Source organism: Mustelus asterias, chromosome 4 (assembly GCF_964213995.1).
Source record: "Mustelus asterias chromosome 4, sMusAst1.hap1.1, whole genome shotgun sequence".
Classification (NCBI taxonomy): domain Eukaryota; kingdom Metazoa; phylum Chordata; class Chondrichthyes; order Carcharhiniformes; family Triakidae; genus Mustelus; species Mustelus asterias.
Window position 1 is genome coordinate 107,044,847 of NC_135804.1, and position 23,463 is coordinate 107,068,309.

At 43.0% G+C, this 23,463-nt stretch overlaps 1 protein-coding gene across 1 annotated transcript in view; it reads right to left on the reverse strand.

The window, feature by feature from the left end:
- Positions 1–539: 539 nt before the first annotated feature.
- The window catches only part of LOC144492920 (exocyst complex component 1-like), a 98,171-nt gene continuing 75,247 nt past the window's right edge, over positions 540–23,463 (reverse strand). Inside the window, exons 13-18 of the mRNA XM_078211546.1 lie at positions 21,896–21,978; positions 12,632–12,875; positions 9,969–10,152; positions 8,828–9,027; positions 5,893–6,087; positions 540–2,625 (exon numbers count right to left, since the gene is read on the reverse strand). Of these exons, the coding sequence (XP_078067672.1) occupies positions 2,473–2,625; positions 5,893–6,087; positions 8,828–9,027; positions 9,969–10,152; positions 12,632–12,875; positions 21,896–21,978 (1,059 nt within the window). The 3' untranslated portion in view covers positions 540–2,472. The remainder of the gene's footprint in view (positions 2,626–5,892; positions 6,088–8,827; positions 9,028–9,968; positions 10,153–12,631; positions 12,876–21,895; positions 21,979–23,463) is intronic.

The following is a 23,463-nucleotide window of genomic DNA, read 5'->3' on the forward strand; positions in this document are numbered from 1 at the left end:
ATTTGAGTGCGTCTTTGTCCATGACATCAGTTGACCTGAGTTTAAGGGCAGCACTGCCTTCTCCAGCATTACTTTCAAAGACAGGGATTTCTTTCACGCCACGATTGAAACTATTCATTCAGATTTGATGAAGCTTTTCCTTGCTCCTCCTAATCTTATCCATTTTTCCTAAGGTGATATTTTTCTACACTAAGTAGGGGAAATTGTTGCCATTGGTCCAGTCAATTGAAGGTTACATCGTTCTGATTTTAGTATGGGAGGGGAGGTGTGTATGCAAGCATTTTTATTTAAAGGAATTCTGATAGAAACAAGGTCCTATTCCAAGCCCAGTGGCTGGGTTATACCCTTATTCTGTGTTCCAGGTCCAGAAATTTCCAAGCCATAATATCTGGGGGTTTGCAACTCAAAATATATTATTGGACACCTGCAATGAAAAGCCAAAAAGTGGCCTATATCATTGCAACTTCCATTTTTTTCTCAGATTATCTTCAGATGCTGGAAAATTCTTATGCAACACAAAGACGAACCACTCAACTAAATAATTGTAATAAGTAGTTTATTTAACAAATCATAGTAAATTGCTACAACTTCAGGAAAACATATTTCAGACTGTAAATACCATGGTTCAGAATTTTGACAATGCAGCAGATTTTCCTTATTTCTGAATACTGGGGTCAAACAAATGTATTGGCTGATCTAAGTGCTGGGATGTACCTAAAGCGTTTTGGTTCAGTGGAGAAAAGATTGGTCTTTGGTGACTGAGGGATACCTCTAACATCAGAAGGTTCATAGTGCTGTGTAAGATGAGAAAATGAAGATGCTGTGCTTCATATCCAATGTGTTAAAATGAGGGACATTTTTTGTGAAGAAACTACTGTTATTTTTGAGGATCTTTGAAGGTCCAAGCATCAACCCGCTTACATTCCACATCCCACGTGGCAGCTCCTGGTTTCTCCCTTGGAGTATCAATCTCAGATTTTAACCCACCCTCAGACCTGCTTTCTCCTAAATGCGTGCTCAAGTTGTGGGTGGAACTCCACATGGGCCATTAAGGGACTTCCAGAAGTAACAATGATCTAGAATAGCATAGTGTCCTCCATTTCCTGCAGGTGGTGTATCTACTGGTGTTCCATGTGGGAGACTGTAGAACCTTGAATAACTTCTACGCCATTGTATCTAAGCAAATAACACTGATTTTAAATGGATTAATGTCTCTGCTGAAAAAGTTAATTGCATATCAAGTGGGTGTTTATTTTATTCAGGTGCTAGACCAGTGCTTCCCAAACTTTTTTTCTGCTGTGACTCTATTTAATTCTTCACACTTGGTGTGATTCCAGATTCAACATCAGGGGGAAAGAGTTGCTGACCAGGGGGGGGATGTGCGGGTTAGGTTGATTGACCATACTAAGTTTCCCCCTTAGTGCCAGGGAGGCTAATGGGGTAAATACGGGGATAGGGCCTGTGTGGGATTGTTGTCAGTGCAGGCTTGGTGCACAGAATGGCCTCCTTCTATGATTCCATGATCCTATGTGGAAGACAGGTCCCTAATTGGAAAGGGGGGGGGGAGCAAGGGGGGAGTGGGGGTTGTGAGAAGACAGAGAGAGAGAGAAAGAAAGAGAGAGCAATTGAGCCTCAGCACTCCTTTCATTAGACCATGTTAACTTGCAAAGAAATCATGCACATTTAAAAGGGCCTTGTAGCTAAACAGAGGGCTATCAATTCTGAGATTCCACTTCACAGCCACCAGTACTGTCTTAGAGCTCATGACCCCAACTGCTTAACCCTCAACCCCACTGGGGGTTGTGATGCACAGTTGCTCAATTTGGGAACCTCTTTCCAACCATTGACTGGGAAGTCGCCTCTGCTAATATGTATATAGCGGCAGGTTACAACATGACCGTTGGATTGAAGGTATATGACATGTAACGTGTCCTTCCATGAATAAAAGCTTGTAACTGCATAAAGACTAGGCTCTAGCTTCATCCTTCACTGCTATCTGAGTTCTAAATTGAGGATAGAAATTCCACTATTTAGGAATGTAATTTCAGAACCATGGTGCTGTTAGTTACTACAATAGGTTTGTATGGGCTGATTTCAAAGTGATAAGCAAAACAAAATTCACAAGAAAGGTGTTCCTTTAACAATTAAAAATTAAACAATTAAAAAACAATTAGACTGGAATTCTGGTTTAAGTTATGTAAAATCACCCTTGGATTTGAGATGACTGAATTTTTTCACAACTAAAACTGTATAAGGATTCCAATTCTATTATGACCATTTAATCCATTTCATCTTTGAATAGAAGCGACATAAAATGTTAAACAGTTGGTTGTTAGGTTGAAACAATAACAGAAAATGCTGGAAAATCTCAGCAGCTCTGACAGCATCTGTGGGGAGCTGCTGAGATTTTCCAGCATATTCTGCTTTTGTTTCAGATTCCAGAACCCGCAGTATTTTGCTCGTATCTGGTTGTTAGCTTGACTTTGTTATATCCAAGAAATACTGCAGAATGTCTTCTATGCTGAAGTTCATGGTTATGCCGGAGCCAGGATAACACCGAGCAATCATTTCTTCAAACTCCTTGTACTGGCGAACAAATTCTCCTTGCATAGTGTACCATACTACCTGTGAAATTAATACATTATGCATTTAGGCATTGTCATTTCTGGAGTCATTTCACCCTCATACCATGGTTTCACTGATTAAGCAGTGTCAATATTCGTAAAAACAATTTTTTTCTGCTGTAGGAAAAATAAAGTAAAAAGGGATAAAAAGAGAATTAGCTGAGAGTTTTCGCTCAGTTGTGCCATATTTGGATGAATTCACCTGCAATTGGCAAAATTGCTTAAAAAGATCACACAATTTTAAGCATGATAATTTGCGTTAGTTTAAAAGGCATTGTGATAGAAGTCAGCCTTTTTCACAAATTTGGCCATGTCTCCAGATTGTATCAATCACCGTCGGGAGTTTTCACTAATTGCGTTCATTTGCAGCAGGCCTTTGAGTAGGAGGCAAAAATTATGCTGGCTCTTTTGGGCACAAGGACACTAATAGATATGTTTTTGAAGCTTTTCCATATGTATCCATTAAAAAATTGTTAAGGCACTTAATTCTATATTCCATTATAACTTACAAATGGTTCTCTATACTTTTGTAGTCTTCATTTATTTAAAATCTGACACACATGTGGTCGACAGCCACTGATTTACAGCAAAAAAACAGTTTTATTAAAAATGCACTGAGGTACACTTGACATTTGCACTCCATGCAAAAAAAATCTGTGACAGTTATTCACTTATTTGGCAGAGTGAGGCCCGATAGAGTCAGCAACGCCAGTTCCAGAGTTCAGGGCATCCTCTTTAAAGGGCGCCCTAATCCGTGATAAAAATAAACTACCCCCCCTCCCCATGGGCATGGGAGACCCTCCCCACACAAATATCGGAGCAACCTCCAACCCCCCTCTGTCCCACCCACCTCTCACAAGCATCAGCCTTCCCCCCATGTTCCCCTATAATAATTGGGGTGCATCCTCCCCTATCCAACAAGCATCAGGGCATGACCACCCCCACCACACATAATGGGAACCTCTCCAAAGGGACTCCTCAGGGAGCAGTGCCAGGAGGCAGGCAGGCATATCCCTTTCCCTTCAGCGGCTATACTTACCTTGGTGCCCCTTCGACTGCTTCAAGTTTTAAAAAACCAGTTGGAAACCTTGCCGACATAAATATTCAGTGAGGGGTAACATATTGCCAGGAAGTCCGATGATGACATTTAAGTTTATTAAAATTTGTTGAAATAAGGTTCCCTCTCTTCTCATTATATCCCAAAGTCTTAAAATCTGCATCGCTGTAAGATCCAAATCATTGCATTGACATTTTCAAATGTCAAATGTCTTCTTTGAAAATAGATAGCATGTACATCTAATTACACCCTCATACTTAGTTACGGTGAATTTAACATCTGAGATCAAAGATAATGTTCAGATAACACAAAAACAGACTAAGAACAGACAACCTTTCATCTAACATTTCATGGCACTACAGCTTGCTCAGCTGTGCACCAGGACCTCTAGAAGACTGGAAGAGCAATAGTGATACAAAACTGGACACTTAGGGAAACAGACAGACATGAATCCAGGATGGTATGTTGCTTCTTTGGTGCCAGGATGTCATTGAATGACTAGAGAGTACCCTGATGGGGAAGGTTGAACAGCCAGCGGTCATGGTTCACATTGGTACCAATGACGTCGGTAGAAAGAGATACGAGGTCCTGCATTTGGAATTTATGGAGCTAGGTAGAAAATTAACAAGTCGGACCACAAAAGTAGTAATCTTCAGGTTATTCCTGGTACCATATGCAAGTGAGTGCAGAATAGGAGGATAGAGCATAGAAAGATACAAAATAGGAGCATAAGTATGCCATTTGGCCCTTCGAGCCTGCTTTGCTATTCAATAAGATCATGGCTGATCGGCTGGTGTTGAGTTCCACATTCCCAACTACCACCAATAACCTTTAATTCTCTTGCCCAACAAGAATCTATCTACTTCTGCCTTAAAAATATTCAGCAACACTGCTTCCACTGCAACATTGCACAACCCTCTGAAAGAAAACAACTCTTCTCATCTTTGTCCTTTAAGGGTGACATCTAATTTTAAAACAGTGCCCCCTAGTTCTGGACTCTCCTACAAGGGGGAACATAATTTCCTTGTCAATACCATTTAGGATCTTATATACTTCAACCAAGTCACTGTACTCTTCTAAACTTTAGTGGAAACAAGCCCAGCCTTTCCAACCTATCCTCATAAGAATATCCACTCATTCCAGATATCAATTTAGTAAAACTCCTGTGAACCACCTCCAAAGCATTTACATCCTTCCTTAAGTAAGGAGACCAAAACTGTAAACAATATTCGAGATGTGGTCTCACCAATGCCCAGTATAACTGAAGCATAACAGCCTTACTTTTATGTTCAATTCTTCTCATAATAAAGGGTAGCATTCCATTAGCCTTCTTGATTACATGCTGCACCTGAACCCACTGCATCTCAGAGGAGATGAATGTGTGACTGGAGAGATGTGAAGGCTTCAGGTTCTTGAGACATTGGGTTCAGAACTGGGGAAATGGGACCTGTACAGGCCAGACAGGTTGCATCTAAATAGAGTCAGCACCAATTACCTTGTGGGAAGATGTGCTAGTGCTTTTGGGAAGTGTGGGAACCAAAGGTAATACTAGAGAGAGATATCAAGGTGAAAAGAATATTCGGAGAGACAGATAGTACTAGAGTGGGAAATAGTAATATATGAGGGAGGTTCAGCATAAGAGGGAAAGTACTAAAGTCTAAGTTTGGGTTACAGTGCGTGTATGTGAATATGCGGAAAGTGGTAAGTAAGTTTGGTAAGTTGCTGGTGCAGATAGCCACAAGGATATTGAAGTCACCCACCCAGAGTAAAATCTATGCCCTTGCCATCCTCAGTGCTTCCACAGACAGTGATCAAGGCTGGAATCGAACCTGGGCCCATGGCACTCTGAGGGAGCAGTGCTAACAACTGTGCCACCACCCTTCTCAGCACGAGGGGAATTTCACAGTAACTTCATTGCAGTGTTAATGTAAGCCTTACTTGTGACTAATAAATAAACTTTATGAAGTATCAAGCAGCTGTGTGCTGGAAGCTGGTTGAAGTGCAGGATGTCTCATCCAGGAGGGTGCTTTCTGGAAATGGTGCTGCAGAAGCCAATGCTATGCGTGCCAATTTCTTGCCCTACCATTGTTAACAACAGTTCTATGAATCAACCCATGCACTGAAGAACCACAGCACAGTCATCCTACTCATTTCATTACTGGCCCCTCTTGCATGATTTCAATTTTGATTTTCTACTTTATTTCCACTTACCTGTAAAAGGTTTCCTTCTTCACTTAGATGCTTGACAACTTTTTTGTAGAGGTTTTCCAACGCTTTCTTCACTTCTTTGCCTTGATATTTCTCAATGACCTTCCTCAGCTCCTGTTTGCTAAATGCCAGTTGATAGCTAACTTCATCCTCTTTGACACCCTGTGCAATACGAGCCTTGACTCCATCAAAGAAGATCTGTTAATTAAAAATATCAGGTCCATATCAATTAAAATTCTTAGGACAAACAGTTCAATGCTAAACTAAACAGTTGAGCGATTTATTATTAGCGAGCATAAAGTAAATATTTCAAGAAAGAATGCTTAATCCTCAATTTTTAAATTTTTAACATGGTAGGTAAAGTTGTGAGCAGGTTACAAGCAATTAAAGTATTTCTTCTTTGTTTAAGAAGCATCTAAACGTCACTACAGAAATGATATCCATTCACCAGTACCACACTGCAGAATACAGAGGCAGAGGTGCAAACATCTCCACATGTCCAAGGAGCAGTGTGTCAAAGGCTTCAATTTAACTGGAAACCATCACCAAATTACGCCACATGCTGCAGTCAGACTTGCAGCCGAACTCCATGATATGCACAGTTGCGTAAACCAAAATGTTCAAAACTGAGATCATTAGATATTGTCAGGGAAGGGCATCAAGGGATATGGCTTAAAGGCAAGTAAAAGGAGTTGAGGTACAGATTCTAAGGAGCAATCACACTCCTTATCCTAGTACCCTCTAATTTGGTCAGGGACAGCAGGGTATGACTATGCGTGACACAGATAAGGGAATTGAGATGGTGCAAGTGGAGAAGCCTCAGTGCTTGCAATCGTCCAAAGGTTTGAGGTTCTTGCAGCATGCATGATGGGAGTGGGGGCTGCAGCGTGAATGGGCAAACTGTCCATGGCACCAAGGTGCACGAAGCCATTCAAATGGAGGCAGTAAATAAGAATGTATTGGTAGTAGGGGACAGTATAGGTAGAGGAATAGGCATAGTTCTATGCAGTTGAAAGCATGAGTCCAGAAAGCTGTGTTCCATGTCTGGTGTTAAGGTTCAGGGCACTTGCTTGGGCTGGAGAGGAACTTACAGTGGGAGGAGGAGGATCCAATGGTCATGGTTCATGTGGGTACCAACAAAATAGATAGAACAAGGAGAGTCTGGGTAAAGATTATGAGTGGCTAGGGGCTACATTAAAAATGTGAGGCTCAAAGACTGCTGTCAGAGAAATGGGTTTCAATTCATGGAGCACTGGCATCAGTACTGGGGAAAGTGTGAGCCTTATTGATGGAATCATCGTTACTTGAACTGTGCTGGGACCGATGTTCTGGTGAGTTGTATAACTAGTGTAGTAGAGCGGGCTTTCAACTAAATAATGGGGGAAGGGATCAAGTGAGTGGATATGCGATAAATTAAAGGGAAAGGGCATGGCAATAGTACAGGGTAGCAACATGAGTAATGATAACCAGAGCATGGGAGGAAAGGTCAGATCATACACACTTAACAGTGAGCCAGCAGATAATCCAGAGTTCCCAGAAATAGTTAAAAGACAGAACTGGTGCTGTGAGGGCAGTGCTAACCACTGTGCCATCGTGCCTGCCCGAGCAGCTTTGCATGTAGCAACTTCCTCCCATTCACGCCAGGCAATTTTCTTTGGAGACTTGTGTCTCTCAAAACCATAGGGGGTTCCTCTTCAGTTCATTTTCTTCTTGGAAGACTTGAACAGCTTCATTAGAAAATTTAGCTGCATTATTTGCCCCAGCACTTCTTCCTTAGCCTCCTTAAATGTTGCCTAATGGTTCAATAAAAGCAGTATAATATCTACCTCTTTAAGACCCACTCCCTTCTCATGTTCACGAGTTGAGTAGCGTGATCCACGCCCACCTCCGCGCCAGTTCCCCCTTTACCAAGGCCGCGATCGGGATCACCCCTGGTGCATGCATTTAAATTGACTTAATGAGCTGCACACCCCACCTTACCGGCACTTCTCCCTTTACCACATTGCGTTTGCCCATCCAGAATCGGCACGAAACAGACATGCTCCACAAAAGTCCGATTCGGGCGCTCCAGTTAGTGAGGATGTAAGTGCCGAGCGTCCGACAGCTCTCTGCTTGAGATTGGTGAGGGGGAAGGTGGGTCCGACGGCTCTCTGCTTGAGATCTGTGGGGGGGGGGGGGGGGGGGGAGGTTGGTCCCACGGCTCTCCGCTTGAGATCGGTGGGGGGAAGTGGGGTCCGTTGTGACTGACATCAGTGGGTGGGAAGGAGGGGTCTGCCGCCACTCTGCCTGAGATCAGTGGGGGATAGGGGGGCCATTGCCACTCTGCTTGAGATCAGTGAGGGGGAAGGGGGAAGAGGGGCTTACCATTGGTCTGGGTGGCGGAGGGGGAATAAGGGAGTCAGTAATGTTGAGGGGCTAGGGCAATGTCTGTGGGGGCCAGGGGGCGGCATTATCCGGCCCGGGAAAGATGTGGCAGGGGAGCCACATTCTATCATTTTTTTTCTGCACATGCGCAGTTGGAGGCACCGAATGGAGCTGCAGGATTTTGTGCCTGTTAAGCCCCGCCCACAGGCTTGTGCAGCACAATTCGGTATCACTGATATTTTTTGCAGGCAGGGTACGTATGGAGATACCTGAGAACGGGTCTAAAAGTCAGGTCTGAAACACTCCTAGTTTCAAGTCCACCCAGCACTTAGAATCAAAATGGTAGTAGGTGCGAATTGTGTATACTCCTATTTCTGGTCAGACTCATACCTGATTGAATCAAGTACCATCTTAGATTGACATAATTTATCCATTAAACTTGGGTAATGGTGGCATGGAGACCTGGCTTGTTTGTTTTATCACTAATGCAGGCCAACAACATAATTTTAAATTGCGAATATCAATTACAATTTTTCAAATTGCTTATAGAGATATATAATGGCAAGATACAAACATTTAGTTTCTCCAAGGGCTGCCCCAGGTATTTAGTAACATAGAGGTCACGGTGTTCTGAATACTGTTGGGCGGCTTCTTTCTTTCGATCTTCAAGACTGTGGATTTTCAATTCGGATAGGAAGCAGTAAATGTGATGAAAATTCTCCATCATAACCACGTCTGGTGGGGTCTTCAGATTCATTGAGGCAATATTTTCAACTTGAAATGGGAGATAAATTAAACAGTGAACGCTATTTATTTTGTTAAAAATAAGGAAAGTACTCTGGTAAAAACGTCAATAGGACAGTTTCAAATGGCTGGACTTCTTAAAAGCAGTTTCTAGGCATAAGATTCCATGTATTGAAAGGTATGGAGCAGCTTTATTTTGATGAGTATGAATGATCAAATGAATCAATCCATCAATGCACATAAAATATACACTCCTGTTACAACATTAGAGCAGTGATGGGCTACCTAGGCTGGTGAATCGGCTGCACGAGTGGCCCTATGTCATCTCAGTGGGCCACAGGATTGAAATCAGGCTCGTTCACGAAACATGAACCATGAATAAGATTGAATACATTTAATACACAACAAATATTTCATAACAAGTTCTATAAAATGCTTAAACATTCATATATTAATAGAATTATTAACTTCAAATGGTTAAAAACAGAAGTAATATTTATGTTTTGATTGGATGTAGAAGCAATACGCAGCTCTCAGTCAATGTGTGCAATCAGCATGGGCCTCACTTCGTGTGTCCTTGCTTTAAGTGCATGTCACTTTAGTCAGACCAGTAGAGGAAAAAAACATGGACAGAAACCAGTGCCATCTGGCAACCCTGTGCATGGACCACGGTCAAAAATATGGCTCGTGGGCTGCACTCTGAACCCTGGTGGGCCACATGTAGCCCCCTGCTGGTTGCCCCTAACTACATGAGAAAGTTCCATGTTGTGTGAATGACAGAATAAGTGTTGGGCCAAGCAACCATTGGTTCAAAGTTTATTGAGAGGATATGGCCAATATGATGGATTAGGAGATCCTGTACTCACCCTCTCATCACCCGTGTTTCATATAGCAAGGCTGTACAACTGTACAACAGCAATTAAGCTTGTTAACCCTGCCCTTGTAGCTACTCCTGGAAAATGTTTACTTACTACTGGTGAAGACTGTTGCAATTAGTTTATTGTAAGCTTTATCCAGATCACCCCTTCTTTCAGCATTCTTAAAGATAGTTTCGGCAACTGTTACAAACTCTTCAAATCCAATAACAAAAGGTAGTATGCCAATCTTAGTCTTCTTTGGGACCTTAGCTTCTTCTATTTGCTTGCACAAAGCGGTCTTAATTAAAACAAAAGAAAATGTAATTTTTTGAGCTGGGGAAGATTTATAATTACATATAGTTAAAACAATTTTCCACACGTTTTATGCCTTTCTAACAACAGATCTTAATGAAAACGTCATAAGAATACATTCTACTACATCAGTAAACATTATGGATATAGTTTAACTTGACTGCACACATTTTAAAGTTGCTTGTTTTCTTGAATGCTTGCAATTTTCGACTTTTTAAAAAATTGTTTCTCTTCGAAATGATCTTTTTTTGATGTCATATCGCAACTATTTTCTCTCTTTTTAAACACTAAATATAAACTTTAACAACCTGATTTTTGAATTCGCAATATCGAATTACTTTAATGAACTTTAAGAATAGATTGGGCCCCTGTATGTGTGAAATGATTATATAGAACACCTAGATAATTACATTAAGATGAAAATGCAATCTTTGTGGGCTTGCAGTAATAGTTTTAATAAACTTCAAATATAATTTCTGAGTTAGGCCGCAAACTGCAATCAACAAAGTGTTTAGTTTATTCAATATATCTTAGCTTGTCTGTTTGCCGACCCTTATCATCTAGGGATGCCCAGCTGAAGGCAGAGATTTCTTAAAAGAATCCAACAAAATATACTGGCTCCTAAAAAAAACAACCAATGCAGTCATCTACATCTTTAAATCAGAAGCATTAAGATCAGTGAATTCAGCCTGAAGCCTATCGTGTCACCAAACTACAGGCAGTATACAGTTTTACAGACTCTAATTTGGCCGACCTATCCTTTCCTACTCTGTAATCTGTGTTTGGGCATGCATGTGTGCATGAAGCAAGTGGCTTCATCTGATACAGACCTCAGATGAAGCCAATTTTCTTTCCTAAATGAATGACAACAGTTATTGACAAAATTGCAGCGCTCACTTAAAAGGAAGATAAAGGAATCAGTGAATTATATGTATGTTTAGGAGAATTCAGAACGAAAGTATAATATAGTGACGTTGTAATTAGATAAAGTTTATTTATTAGTCACAAGTCAGGCTTACATTAACATTACAATGAAGTTGCTGTGAAATTCCTCTAGTTGTCACACTCCAGCGCCTGTTCGGGTCAATGCACCTAACCAGCATGTCTTTTAGACTGAGAGAGGAAACCGGAGCACCTGGAGGAAACCCACGCAGATATGGGGAGAACGAGCAAATTTCACACAGTGACCAAAACCGGGAATTGAACTCAGGTCCGTGGCGCTGTGAGGCAGTACTGCTAATCACTGTGCCACCGTGCCGCCCATAATAGTTGACAAGATTTTGACTGATAACAACACAGTAAGGTAAGTGAGGCATCTACTGTCAAGAAATACCCAAGTGCACAGATTTGATTTGATTTATTATTGTCACTTGTATTAGTATACAGTGAAAAATATTGTTTCTTGCGCGCTATATAGACAAAGCATAGCATACATAGAGAAGGAAAGGAGAGGGTGCAAAATGTAGTGTTACAGTCATAGTTAGGGTGTAGAGCAAGATCAACTTTCTGGAGGTAGATCAACTGGAGGTAGGTCCATTCAAAAATCTGATGGCAACAGGGAAGAAGCAGGTTTTTGATAGGTTGGTACATGTCCTCAGACTTTGTATCTTTTTCCCTATGGAAGAAGGTGGAAGAGAGTATGTCCGGGGTGCGTGGTGTCCTTGATTATGCTGGCTGCTGTTCCAAGGCAGCGGGAAGTATAAACAGTGTCAATAGATGGGAGGTTGGTTTGAATGATGGACTAGGCTTCGTTCACAACCCTTTGTAGTTTATTGCGGTCTTGGACAAAGCAGGAGCCATATCAAGCTGTGATACAACTGGAAATAATATTTTCTATGGTGCACCTGTAAAAGTTGGTAAGGGTTGTAGAGGACATGCCAAATTCCTCAGTCTCCAGAGAACGTAGAAGCGTTGGTTGGCTTTCTTAACTATAGCATCAGCATGGAGGGACCAGGACAGGTTGTTGGTGATCTGGACACCTAGAAACTTGTAGCTCTTGACCATTTAGTGATTTTGTCCAAATTCTTGAGAAGAGGTAGTGAGATAAAAATTACTACTGACCATCTGTTCTTTTTTGCTTAAGCATTTAAAGTCTTCAAAATACCCAAACAGACCAGGGACTTATCACTTGCCATTACAGATGCTCCCCAGCCATCCAGAAAAGTTAACTGGCCTGCAAACAGGCTGTAAATCATGACCTTCAGATGACTAGCCTCTGTGCATAGCTTGTTGCTGATGTTGTGGAATCAGCCTCACAATATAAATGGGACACATTCAACAGTATGAAGGTATTAAAGCATGACAAAAGGGGTAGAAGACACATTTGGATTGCATCATATACTGGGAGAATGTGGAGAAGTGACATGCAGCAGAATACCCTTTCAAGCCGGATTAGTTACTGGCTTTTGATCATTTATAGATATACAAATTAAACAAAAATCAAGAACAAAATGTCAATAACTTACAATGCATTTGTCAAAGTTGCGTTTAACGTGCACTAGAATGTTTCCAAATGTAGATTTGAGAAAAGAAGAAGGATCACAATCCTGAGCTATCAGTGCTCGCTGGCTCACTATTACCAGTAAATGCAAGGAATTGGAAGGATTGATCTTATCACATAGGTTTACAAACCCTTTTAGATCCAGTTCAAGAGTACTGAAAATTTCACTCATCATTTTCCTTTTACTGCTGATACCAGAATCTTCATGCCTAATGGAAAACAGTGTAAGATAAAAAGTACAGTGTTAATACAGTTCAAAGATCATTATGCATGTAATAATTCCAAATCTCTTCCTGCACTTAATGTATTAAGGCAGACTTTTGTCTGTTTCCATAGCTAGTTATTCCTGGAACAGGTTGCTCCTTCATCGCCAGAGGCTTATACAGCTTATACATCTCAGTCCACATTAAGCTTGGCTGACGAGGAGTTTCTTCCATTCTTAACTCCAGCCATTGGCGTGTTAGAAGGATTTGCAGGTTGACACGCAACCTTTTGGCCATGTTAACCATTCAACGATCATATGATGAACCAAAGCCAATGTAGGCCAGTGAACATAGGGGTAAAGGATGAATAGAATGTCATTAGAGTAGGGACACAAAAAACGTTTGGATGGTCTTCAGCTTGTGAAGGGGAGAATGTGGGAGGCCAGCTTGGAATCATCAAGTCTAGAAATAACAAAGGCATAAATGATGATTTCAGCAGCAGGTGAGTTACAGCAGAGGAGTGGAACTGGGTGATGTAATGGAGGTCAAAATGGAGTCTTAGTGATAGCTTGAAGATGTGGTTAGATGGGCAGCATGGTGGCACAGTGGTTAGCACTGCCCTCTTACAATGCCAGGGACCCGGGTTTGATTCCTGGCTTGGGTCACAGTCTGTGCGGAGTCTGCACGTTCTCCCTGTGTCTGCGTGGGTTTCCTCCGGGTGCTCCGGTTTCCTCCCACATTCTGAAAGACGTGCTGGTTAGGTGCATTGGCCCTGCTAAATTCTCCCTCACTGTATCCAAACAGGTGCCAGAGTGTGGCGGCTAGGGGATTTTCACAATAACTTCATTGCAGTGTTAATGTAAACCTACTCATGACTAATAAATAAACATTTTAAACTTTATAATGGAATTAAATATGAAACCAAGTTTGTAAATAGTCTGGTTCAGTCTCAGACAGTTGCGTGGGAGAGGGATGGAGTCTAAACTAAGGAATAATGGTTGCAGTGGGGATTGAAGAAAATGGGTTTCAATCTTCCCAATATTTATTCGAGAAAATGTCTCTTCTTTTATTATGGATATTAGTTAAGCAGTCTGATAATATAGCAAGAGTTGAGAAAGGTGGTGGTGGGGTAGAGCTGTTTGTCGTCATGAAAACTAATGCTGTGGGCGGGATTTTACAGCCTCACTTATTCCAAAACCATAAAATCCTGCCCAAGGTCAACAGACCTTCCCATTGTCTGCCCCTTGCCCACTCCGATTCCCGTGGCCGGCGGGGCTGTAACATTCCGGCCTATGTTTCTTGCCAAGAGGCAGCATGCAGATGAAAAACAAAGGAGGCCATGGATCAAACAAAGAACAAGAACAAAGAACAGTACAGCACAGGAAACAGGCCCTTCGGCCCTCCAAGCCTGTGCCGCTCCTTGGTCCAACTAGACCAATCGTTTGTATCCCTCCATTCCCAGGCTGCTCATGTGACTATCCAGGTAAGTCTTAAACGATGTCAACGTGCCTGCCTCCACCACCCTACTTGGCAGCGCATTCCAGGCCCCCACCACCCTCTGTGTAAAAAACGTCCCTCTGATATCTGAGTTATACTTCGCCCCTCTCACCTTGAGCCCGTGACCCCTCGTGATCGTCACCTCCGACCTGGGAAAAAGCTTCCCACTGTTTACCCTATCTATACCCTTCATAATCTTGTATACCTCTATTAGATCTCCCCTCATTCTCCGTCTTTCCAAGGAGAACAACCCCAGTCTACCCAATCTCTCCTCATAGCCAAGACCCTCGATACCAGGCAACATCCTGGTAAACCTTCTCTGCACTCTCTCCAATGCCTCCACGTCCTTCTGGTAGTGCGGTGACCAGAACTGGACACAGTACTCCAAATGTGGCCTAACCAGCGTTCTATACAGCTGCATCATCAGACTCCAGCTTTTATACTCTATACCCCATCCTATAAAGGCAAGCATACCATATGCCTTCTTCACCACCTTCTCCACCTGTGTTGCCACCTTCAAGGATTTGTGGACTTGCACACCTAGGTCCCTCTGTGTTTCTATACTCCTGATGACTCTGCCATTTATTGTATAACTCCTCCCTACATTATTCCTTCCAAAATGCATCACTTCGCATTTATCCGGATTAAACTCCATCTGCCACCTCTCCGCTCAATTTTCCAGCCTATCTATATCCTGCTGTATTGCCCGACAATGCTCTTCGCTATCCGCAATTCCAGCCATCTTCGTGTCATCCGCAAACTTGCTGATAACACCAGTTACACCTTCTTCCAAATCATTTATATATATCACAAATAGCAGAGGTCCCAGTACAGAGCCCTGCGGAACACCACTGGTCACAGACCTCCAGCCGGAAAAAGACCCTTCGACCACTACCCTCTGTCTCCTATGGCCAAGCCAGTTCTCCACCCATCTAGCCACTTCTCCTTGTATCCCATGAGCCTTAACCTTCTTAACCAACCTGCCATGTGGGACTTTGTCAAATGCCTTACTGAAATCCATATAGACGACATCCACGGCCCTTCCTTCATCAACCGTTTTTGTCACTTCCTCAAAAAACTCCACCAAATTTGTAAGGCACGACCTCCCTCTTACAAAACCATGCTGTCTGTCACTAATGAGATTGTTCCGTTCTAAATGCACATACATCCTGTCTCTAAGAATCCTCTCCAACAACTTCCCTACCACGGACGTCAAGCTCACCGGCCTATAATTTCCTGGGTTATCCCTGCTACCCTTCTTAAACAACGGGACCACATTCGCTATCCTCCAATCCTCAGGGACCTCACCTTGGAGAATGTCAGAGATTATAAATAATACAGAATCAGGAAGAATAGCCATTGCAGTTGATACGCTGGTTACAATTAAATAAATAAGAATGAAACTACATGACTGTAATCCCACTTACCTAGATGTCAGGGGAGAGGTGTTGGAGGATTGTATATTCAAATGTGCCAAAAGGTGTTGTTAGATTTTGAAGGAGAAGAAGCAATTACTTATCTTTGACAAAGTCACACAGGATGTTGTTTGTTACTTTGATAAGAGACATTTTGGCACTTTGGTGGGGCAGAAATCTAATTGGAGGGATTTAAAATGGAGGTCCAGGAAAGATTTGGGACGTAAGAAAATGTTCAAGAACTTTGGAGAGGAAAGCAAGGTCGAAGATGAGTAGTGGTTTGCAAGGCAGAGATCGGAGACAAACCAGGGGCTGGATTTTCCCTCCGGGAGTAGGAGCTAGGGCTGTTACTGGATCCCAAACAATTGTTCACTAGGATTTTCACATGGGCTTCCACTTAATTAGCTTGGACATGTTTGCCACCCAATTAAGGACAGAAGGTAGCCTCTCGAAGCTGGAGGGATGAACCAAGACCTCCCAGCATGAAAGGAGCAGCAGGCTGTAATGGAAAGTAATTAATACAAAGGCCGTGTCAAGTACAAAATACCCTCTCTCCAAGTTTTTCAAATCATTTTCTCCTGGATTTTGTAATTAGTGGTGAAGTGGTTGCATGACGAAGTACAACCCTACCTTGGTTGTAGGCTGCAGCAGGAACTTGCTTTCTAGGTTGCAATATGGATGCAATGGCTAAGTTGTGGAGAGGCCAAGCAACATGGCACATTGCTGGCAAAGCCACATCCCTTTTGATGTCACAAATGGAAGACAAGCTCCTTGAGGTCTATGTTGAGTTCAAAGACTGGTATGTATTCTTGACTCTTTGAAATTTATTTGATGGTGGCAATATTGTAGGTTTTAATTTTATAGTTCCTCTCCACCCCCATACCATTAAAAAATGGCTTTTGGAGCCATACCACCACTGTGATGGTGGGGGTGGTGATGGTTGGTGGAGAGGTATTCCTCTAATGGGTGGTTTCTGGGCTGCACTTGCACCGAGGCAGGCAAGAAGGGCTCCCCTGCCTCCCTCCCCGCTTGCTACTGGTGTGAAGTTGTACGAACTAAGGAATAGCATGATGGGAAAATTGGTCAGCTATTTGGTACAATATAGAAACATAGAAAACTACAGCACAAAACAGGCCCTTCGGCCCCACAAGTTGTGCCGAACATATCCCTACCTTTTAGGCCTACCTATAACCCTCCATCCTATTAGGTCCCATGTACTCATCCAGGAGTCTCTTAAAAGACCCTATTGAGTTTGCCTCCACCACCACTGATGGCAGCCGATTCCACTCGCCCACCACCCTCTGTGTGAAAAACTTCCCCCTAACATTTCCTCTGTACCTACCCCCCAGCACCTTAAACCTGTGTCCTCTCGTAGCAGCCATTTCCACCCTGGGAAAAAGCCTCTGAGAGTCCACCCGATCTATGCCTCTCAACATTTTATATACCACTATTAGGTCTCCTCTCATCCTACGTCTCTCCAAGGAGAAAAGACCGAGCTCCCTCAGCCCATCCTCATAAGGCATGCCACTCAATCCAGGCAACATCCTTGTAAGTCTCCTCTGCAACCTTTCAATCTTTTCCACATCCTTCCTGTAATGAGGGGACCAGAACTGAGCACAGTACTCCAAGTGGGGTCTGACGAGGGTCTTATATAGCTGCATCATTATCCCCGGACTCCTAAACTCAATCCCTCGACTGATAAAGGCCAGCACACCATACGCCTTCTTAACCACCTTCTCCACCTGCGGGGCCGATTTTAGAGTCCTATGGACCCGGGCCCCAAAGTCCTTCTGATCCTCTACCGTACTAAGAGTCTTTCCCTATATATTGTACTCCTTCATCCCATTCGACCTGCCAAAATGGACCACGACGCATTTATCTGGGTTGACGTCCATCTGCCACTTCTCCGCCCAGTCTTGCATCCTATCTATGTCCCTCGGTAACTTCTGACATCCCTCCAGACTATCCACAACCCCACCAACCTTTGTGTCGTCAGCAAACTTACCAACCCATCCCTCCACTTCCCCATCCAGGTCATTTATGAAAATGACAAACAGCAAGGGTCCCAGAACAGATCCCTGGGGCACACCACTGGTGACCAATCTCCAATTAGAAAAAGACCCAACCATACACACTCTCTGCCTTCTTTGGGCAACGTAAGAAGTCTCACAACACCAGGTTAAAGTCCAACAGGTTTATTTGGTAGCAAATACCATAAGCTTTCGGAGCGCTGCCCCTTCGTCAGATGGAGTGGTTATCTGTTCTCAAACAGTGCAAACGGACACAGAAATCAAATTACAGAATACTGATTAGAATGCAAATCTCTACAGCCAGCCAGGTCTTAAATGTACAGACAATGTGGGTGGAGGGAGCATTCAACACAGGTTAAAGAGATGTGTATTGTCTCCAGACAGAACAGCCAGTGAAATTCTGCAAGCCAGGGAGGCAAGCTGTGGGGGTTACTGATAATGTGACATAAATCCAACATCCCGGTTTAGGCCGTCCTCATGTGTGCGGAACTTGGCTATCAGTTTCTGCTCAGCGACTCTGCGCTGTCGTGAAGGCCGCCTTGGAGAACGCTTACCTGAAGATCCAAGGCTGAATGCCCGTGACTGCTGAAGTGCTCCCCCACAGGAAGAGAACAGTCTTGCCTGGTGATTGTCGAGCGGTGTTCATTCATCCGTTGTCGTAGCGTCTGCATGGTTTCCCCAATGTACCATGCCTCAGGACATCCTTTCTTGCAGCGTATCAGGTAGACAACGTTGGCCGAGTAGACAACTCGGATGCACTTCAGCAGTCACGGGCATTCAGCCTTGGATCTTCAGGTAAGCGTTCTCCAAGGCGGCCTTCACGACACACGACAGCGCAGAGTCGCTGAGCAGAAACTGATAGCCAAGTTCCGCACACATGAGGACGGCCTAAACCGGGATGTTGGATTTATGTCACATTATCAGTAACCCCCACAGCTTGCCTCCCTGGCTTGCAGAATTTCACTGGCTGTTCTGTCTGGAGACAATACACATCTCTTTAACCTGTGTTGAATGCTCCCTCCACCCACATTGTCTGTACATTTAAGACCTGGCTGGCTGTAGAGATTTGCATTCTAATCAGTATTCTGTAATTTGATTTCTGTGTCTGTTTGCACTGTTTGAGAACAGATAACCACTCCATCTGACGAAGGGGCAGCGCTCCGAAAGCTTATGGTATTTGCTACCAAATAAACCTGTTGGACTTTAACCTGGTGTTGTGAGACCTCTTACTGTGCTTACCCCAGTCCAACGCCGGCATCTCCACATCATGACTTCTTTGGGCAAGCCAGTTCTGGATCCACCGGGAGCAGCCCCTTGGATCCCATGCCCTCTCACTTTTTCGAGAAGCCTTGCATGGGGGACCTTATCAAACGCCTTGCTAAAATCCATATAAACCACATCTACCGCCTTCCCTTCGTCAACGTGTTTAGTCACATTTTCGAAGAACTCCACCAGGCTCGTAAGGTACGATCTGCCTGAAGCAAGGCTGACTCTGCATAACTTAAGGCTGTATGAGTAAATAAAACAAGATAAGGTCAGGGATGACGGAGTCACCGACCTTCTTCTGTTACATCAAAGGACAAGAAAAGGGTATGAATGATGAGACAAAGAGTTCTAGGAGGTCAGCAAGTTATGACATGATTAATGACATTGCTTATGATTCTATTACTAATCGAATTCCTGAATATGCTCTGGTCACGCAAACTGATAATGATTATGTATAAATACTGAACTGATTCTTTGTGTAATTGTGGACTTGAGGAGGAATTAGCAAGTTGTACCAACTGCTCTCTGAACTCAAGTTTTCAGCCAATACTGCATGCAGTCTCTCGTAAATAAATACTAATTGTTTTGTCGGAACGAACTTTGTTGAGTTTTTCTATCACAGTCAAGAAGCAGGAAAGTTTCCACTTCAACACTGGGAATTTGCCTCCAGGCACTTAAACGGGCTCCTGCCCACTTTGGGGCTTTGGAGGCCAAATGGAAAGTTCCAGTTGGCCTCCTTTAATTGGCTTGAATTAGGCTCTTGATGATGTCTCATGCCTGCTGCATGTGGGCAGGTAGTTCTATCTGACCCCGCCTCCGCAAAATGGCATGGAGGCAGGATAGTGTGAGGGAACCAGCATGCAGGCCAGTGGGCTATTATTTTTAGCTCCCTCCCCCCTCTAAACTGGCATCTCCAAACTCAGCTCAGAGAATTATGCAAGCTCAGAGGAAGTCATGATGTGGAGATGCCGGCGTTGGACTAGGGTAAACACAGTAAGGAGTCTCACAACACCAGGTTAAAGTCCGACAGGTTTATTTGGTAGCAAAACTTTTGTGGATTTTGCTACCAAATAAACCTGTTGGACTTTAACCTGGTGTTGTGAGACTTCTTACTGAGCTCAGAGGAAGGACAGGGGGGAGCTTTAGAGGTTTAACCCAGTGGGAAAGGGGAATGGAGCGAAGTGACAGAGGTAACTAATCGGATGGCCTCAATATTGTGAACAAGAAAATTCATGATCTCCTCACACTTATTGTGGGAAGTAAAGGTGAAGGCAGGAGAGATGGTTTCATGACAATGGTTCACAGTAGAAGAAAAGGCTGGAGTTATCTTTACATTTCAGGATGATTCAGGAATAGTCAACAGTTTTAACGCATAAGAGTAATATCCAATAGTGCCTAAAATGGTTCAGCAAGATCTGGCAATGAATGGCATAATATCCAATCAAGTCTCCATCCCTTGGTCTTAAGGGAACACAGATGAAAACTGCAATGGGAGATGGTCAGTGTGAAAGCGAGTAATAGTTTTAGTGGAGAACTGTGGCCTCAAACATGGAGGTGAGGATGCAGTAGAAAGTAGAGTTAGAAAGGAAAGGGCTAAGAGTGAAAAAAAGAAGTGATTGAGATGGCCTTATCTGTGATTGATATGATGAGTGTGCAAGGTCGCAAGTTCAAAAGGTGACTGTCAATATGGGTTGGGAAGTTTACATGTGGGGGAGATGAAAGGAGAATAAGAAGCCAGTGTTCTAGCAAGAGAGAGAGCATAATGAGTTGAGGTTGAGGATGAAATCACTAAGGATAAAAAGTCACTCTATGTGTAGAGGCTGAGGGAGGAAAGTCAAAATGAAGACATTTCTGTGAGAAAATATTTGTGGCACTTGGGTGATAAGTAGAGAATGATGACAATGAGTGAGAGAAGTATAACAAGATAAGCTGTTCAAAGGAGGAGAAAGTGTCTGTGGAGTAGGAGGAGAGACAAGCTGAGTTGTAAGGGCCTCACCACAGTGATGGTAATGGCAGAACAAATGGTTGTAGGGATAACCAGCCAGGGAGGTTCCATTTTGGTTTAGGTATCGTCATCCCTGAGCCAGATTTCTGTCAAGACCATGATGTTAATGCAAACATGTACAGTAAGTTCATGGATGACAAGGGCCTGGTTCAGAAGTGAACAGACTTTCCAGAGGAATTGCGGATAGAGGTGGTGAGTGCTATTATGCTGGCAGAGTTCACTGGGTCAGTGGTGGGAGGAGTGAGGTGAAGATTGTCAAGGTGAGCAGCTAGCTAATACCTTATCTTTTAATGAGAAAGTCAACAATAATTGATGAAGGTTGTTATTAATTGGACTGCTCCAAATAGTGTACAAGTGGAAAACATCCATAATGAAACTATTATTTTCTGTGATTACATATAGAACTCAATTGTCACACATGAAAATTGTGTGCAACGTAGCAATATCAATTGCTTTGACCAGAGTTTCCCTTTATCATTAGGACTGGTATTAGATGGTTACTGAAAGCAGTCTTACTATTTAGGTGGCTGGGAAGACACTGTGGTAAAAATATTTATGAGCAAAAGTCACTTGTTTCCAAACATGATTATCAAAATCAAATAATTGAATAGAATAAATTACAATACATTTAAGCTTACCATAGTACTTTTTCCATATATATGAGATCTAGAGCAAAACTGATTTTTAGACATCTCTGATCTCAATTTTTTAATTGACAAAAAAAAATAAAGGAAACAAAATGTTTGTTCAATGTGACCTGCTGGGAAGTGACTATACCAAGCAAAGCACGACAATACAATATTTATTACTTACTCTGCAGCACTCCGATAAATCCGTAATCTCTCAGTTAAGTCTTGGTTAATCGTAAGAACAAGATCACTTCTACTCCCTGGCAACTAGAAAAAAAGGAAAGGCTGAATTTAATGATGTACAGTTGTGGGTCTGCAGCTCAAGGTCTGCTCAGCTAATGTCAATGATGAAACCATTTATAACAGTTTATAGATTGATCTATAGATAGATTATTAGAGTCTTCTTTCAGATGTCATTACTGATCAGGAGAAAGCAATATCAGGATGTCACTGATATTTAAATTAAAGGTTTCCTAACAAATTTCAGCACCTAAAAGAATGTTGATCACATCTAATACGATAGAAATTTAGTATGGAATAATGTAGAATGGTAAATTGCAGTCACTAAATCAAATGCCATTGCAACTACTTAAACTGTTCAGTGGTAAAATCCATGGGGGTGATTTTCCAAGCCCGCTGTGTTGCCAGCGGTCTGGGAGACATCAGCGGAGATCATTTAGTGGGATTCCCAATGGTCGCCATGTGCTCCACGCATCTCCGGGCCCCGGAATTTCGGCATCGTCAGCTTCATGCTGCAAATTGGTGCGGAGCCGATTTAAATATTGAAATTGCTACTTCCATCTTATTAGCGGGCCCGGGACTGAAGTCATAGAGTCATAGAGGTTTACAGCATGGAAACAGGCCCTTCGGCCCAACTTGTCCATGCCACCCTTTTTTTTATAACCCCTAAGCTAATCCCAATTGCCCGCATTTGGCCCATATCCCTCTATACCCATTGAACCCATGTAACTATCTAAATGTTTTTTAATAGAGTCAAAATTTAAACTTAGTGGGAACTATGGATAGGGTAGCCTCAGGATTTGAACCTGACCAAGGGGACCGTAATATATTAAGAGTCCATCACCGTAACCACTTGGCCACGGCTACATCACTTTTGGGGACTGCTTCAGTATCTGATGTCCTTGTCCTTCTAGCTGGTAGTGATTGTGGGTTTGGAAGGTGCTATCTAAGGAGTTCCTGCAGTGCATCTTATAGATGGTACATGCTGTTGTTACTGTGCATCGGTCATGGAGGGAGGGAGTGTGGATTGAGTGCCAATCAGGCTCCCTGCTTTGTCCTAGATACTGTTAAACTTCTTAAGTATTGTTGGAGCTGCTCTCAACCAGGCAAGGGGACAGAATTCCATCACACTCCTGACTTGTGTCTTGTGGATGGTAGACAGGGTTTTGAGAGCCAGGGGATGTGTTACTTGCCACAGGATATCTACCTTCTGTCCCACTCTCGTGGCCATAGCATTTATATGGCTAGTCCAAGTTTCTGGTCAATGGCAACTCTCAGGATGTTGAAGGTGGAGGATTCAGCGATGGTGATGCCATTGAATGTAAAAATGTAAAGGGGCAATGGTTAAATTCTCCCTTGTTGGAGATGGTCATTGCCTGGCACTTATGTGGTACAAATGTTACTTGAAACTTGTCAACCTTGAATACTGCCCAGATTTAAGTCTCAGGTCCGCTAGCCTCTCCCCCCACCGCCGGGAGTGGTTCACTCCAGTGGGTTTACAGCAGTTCCCTA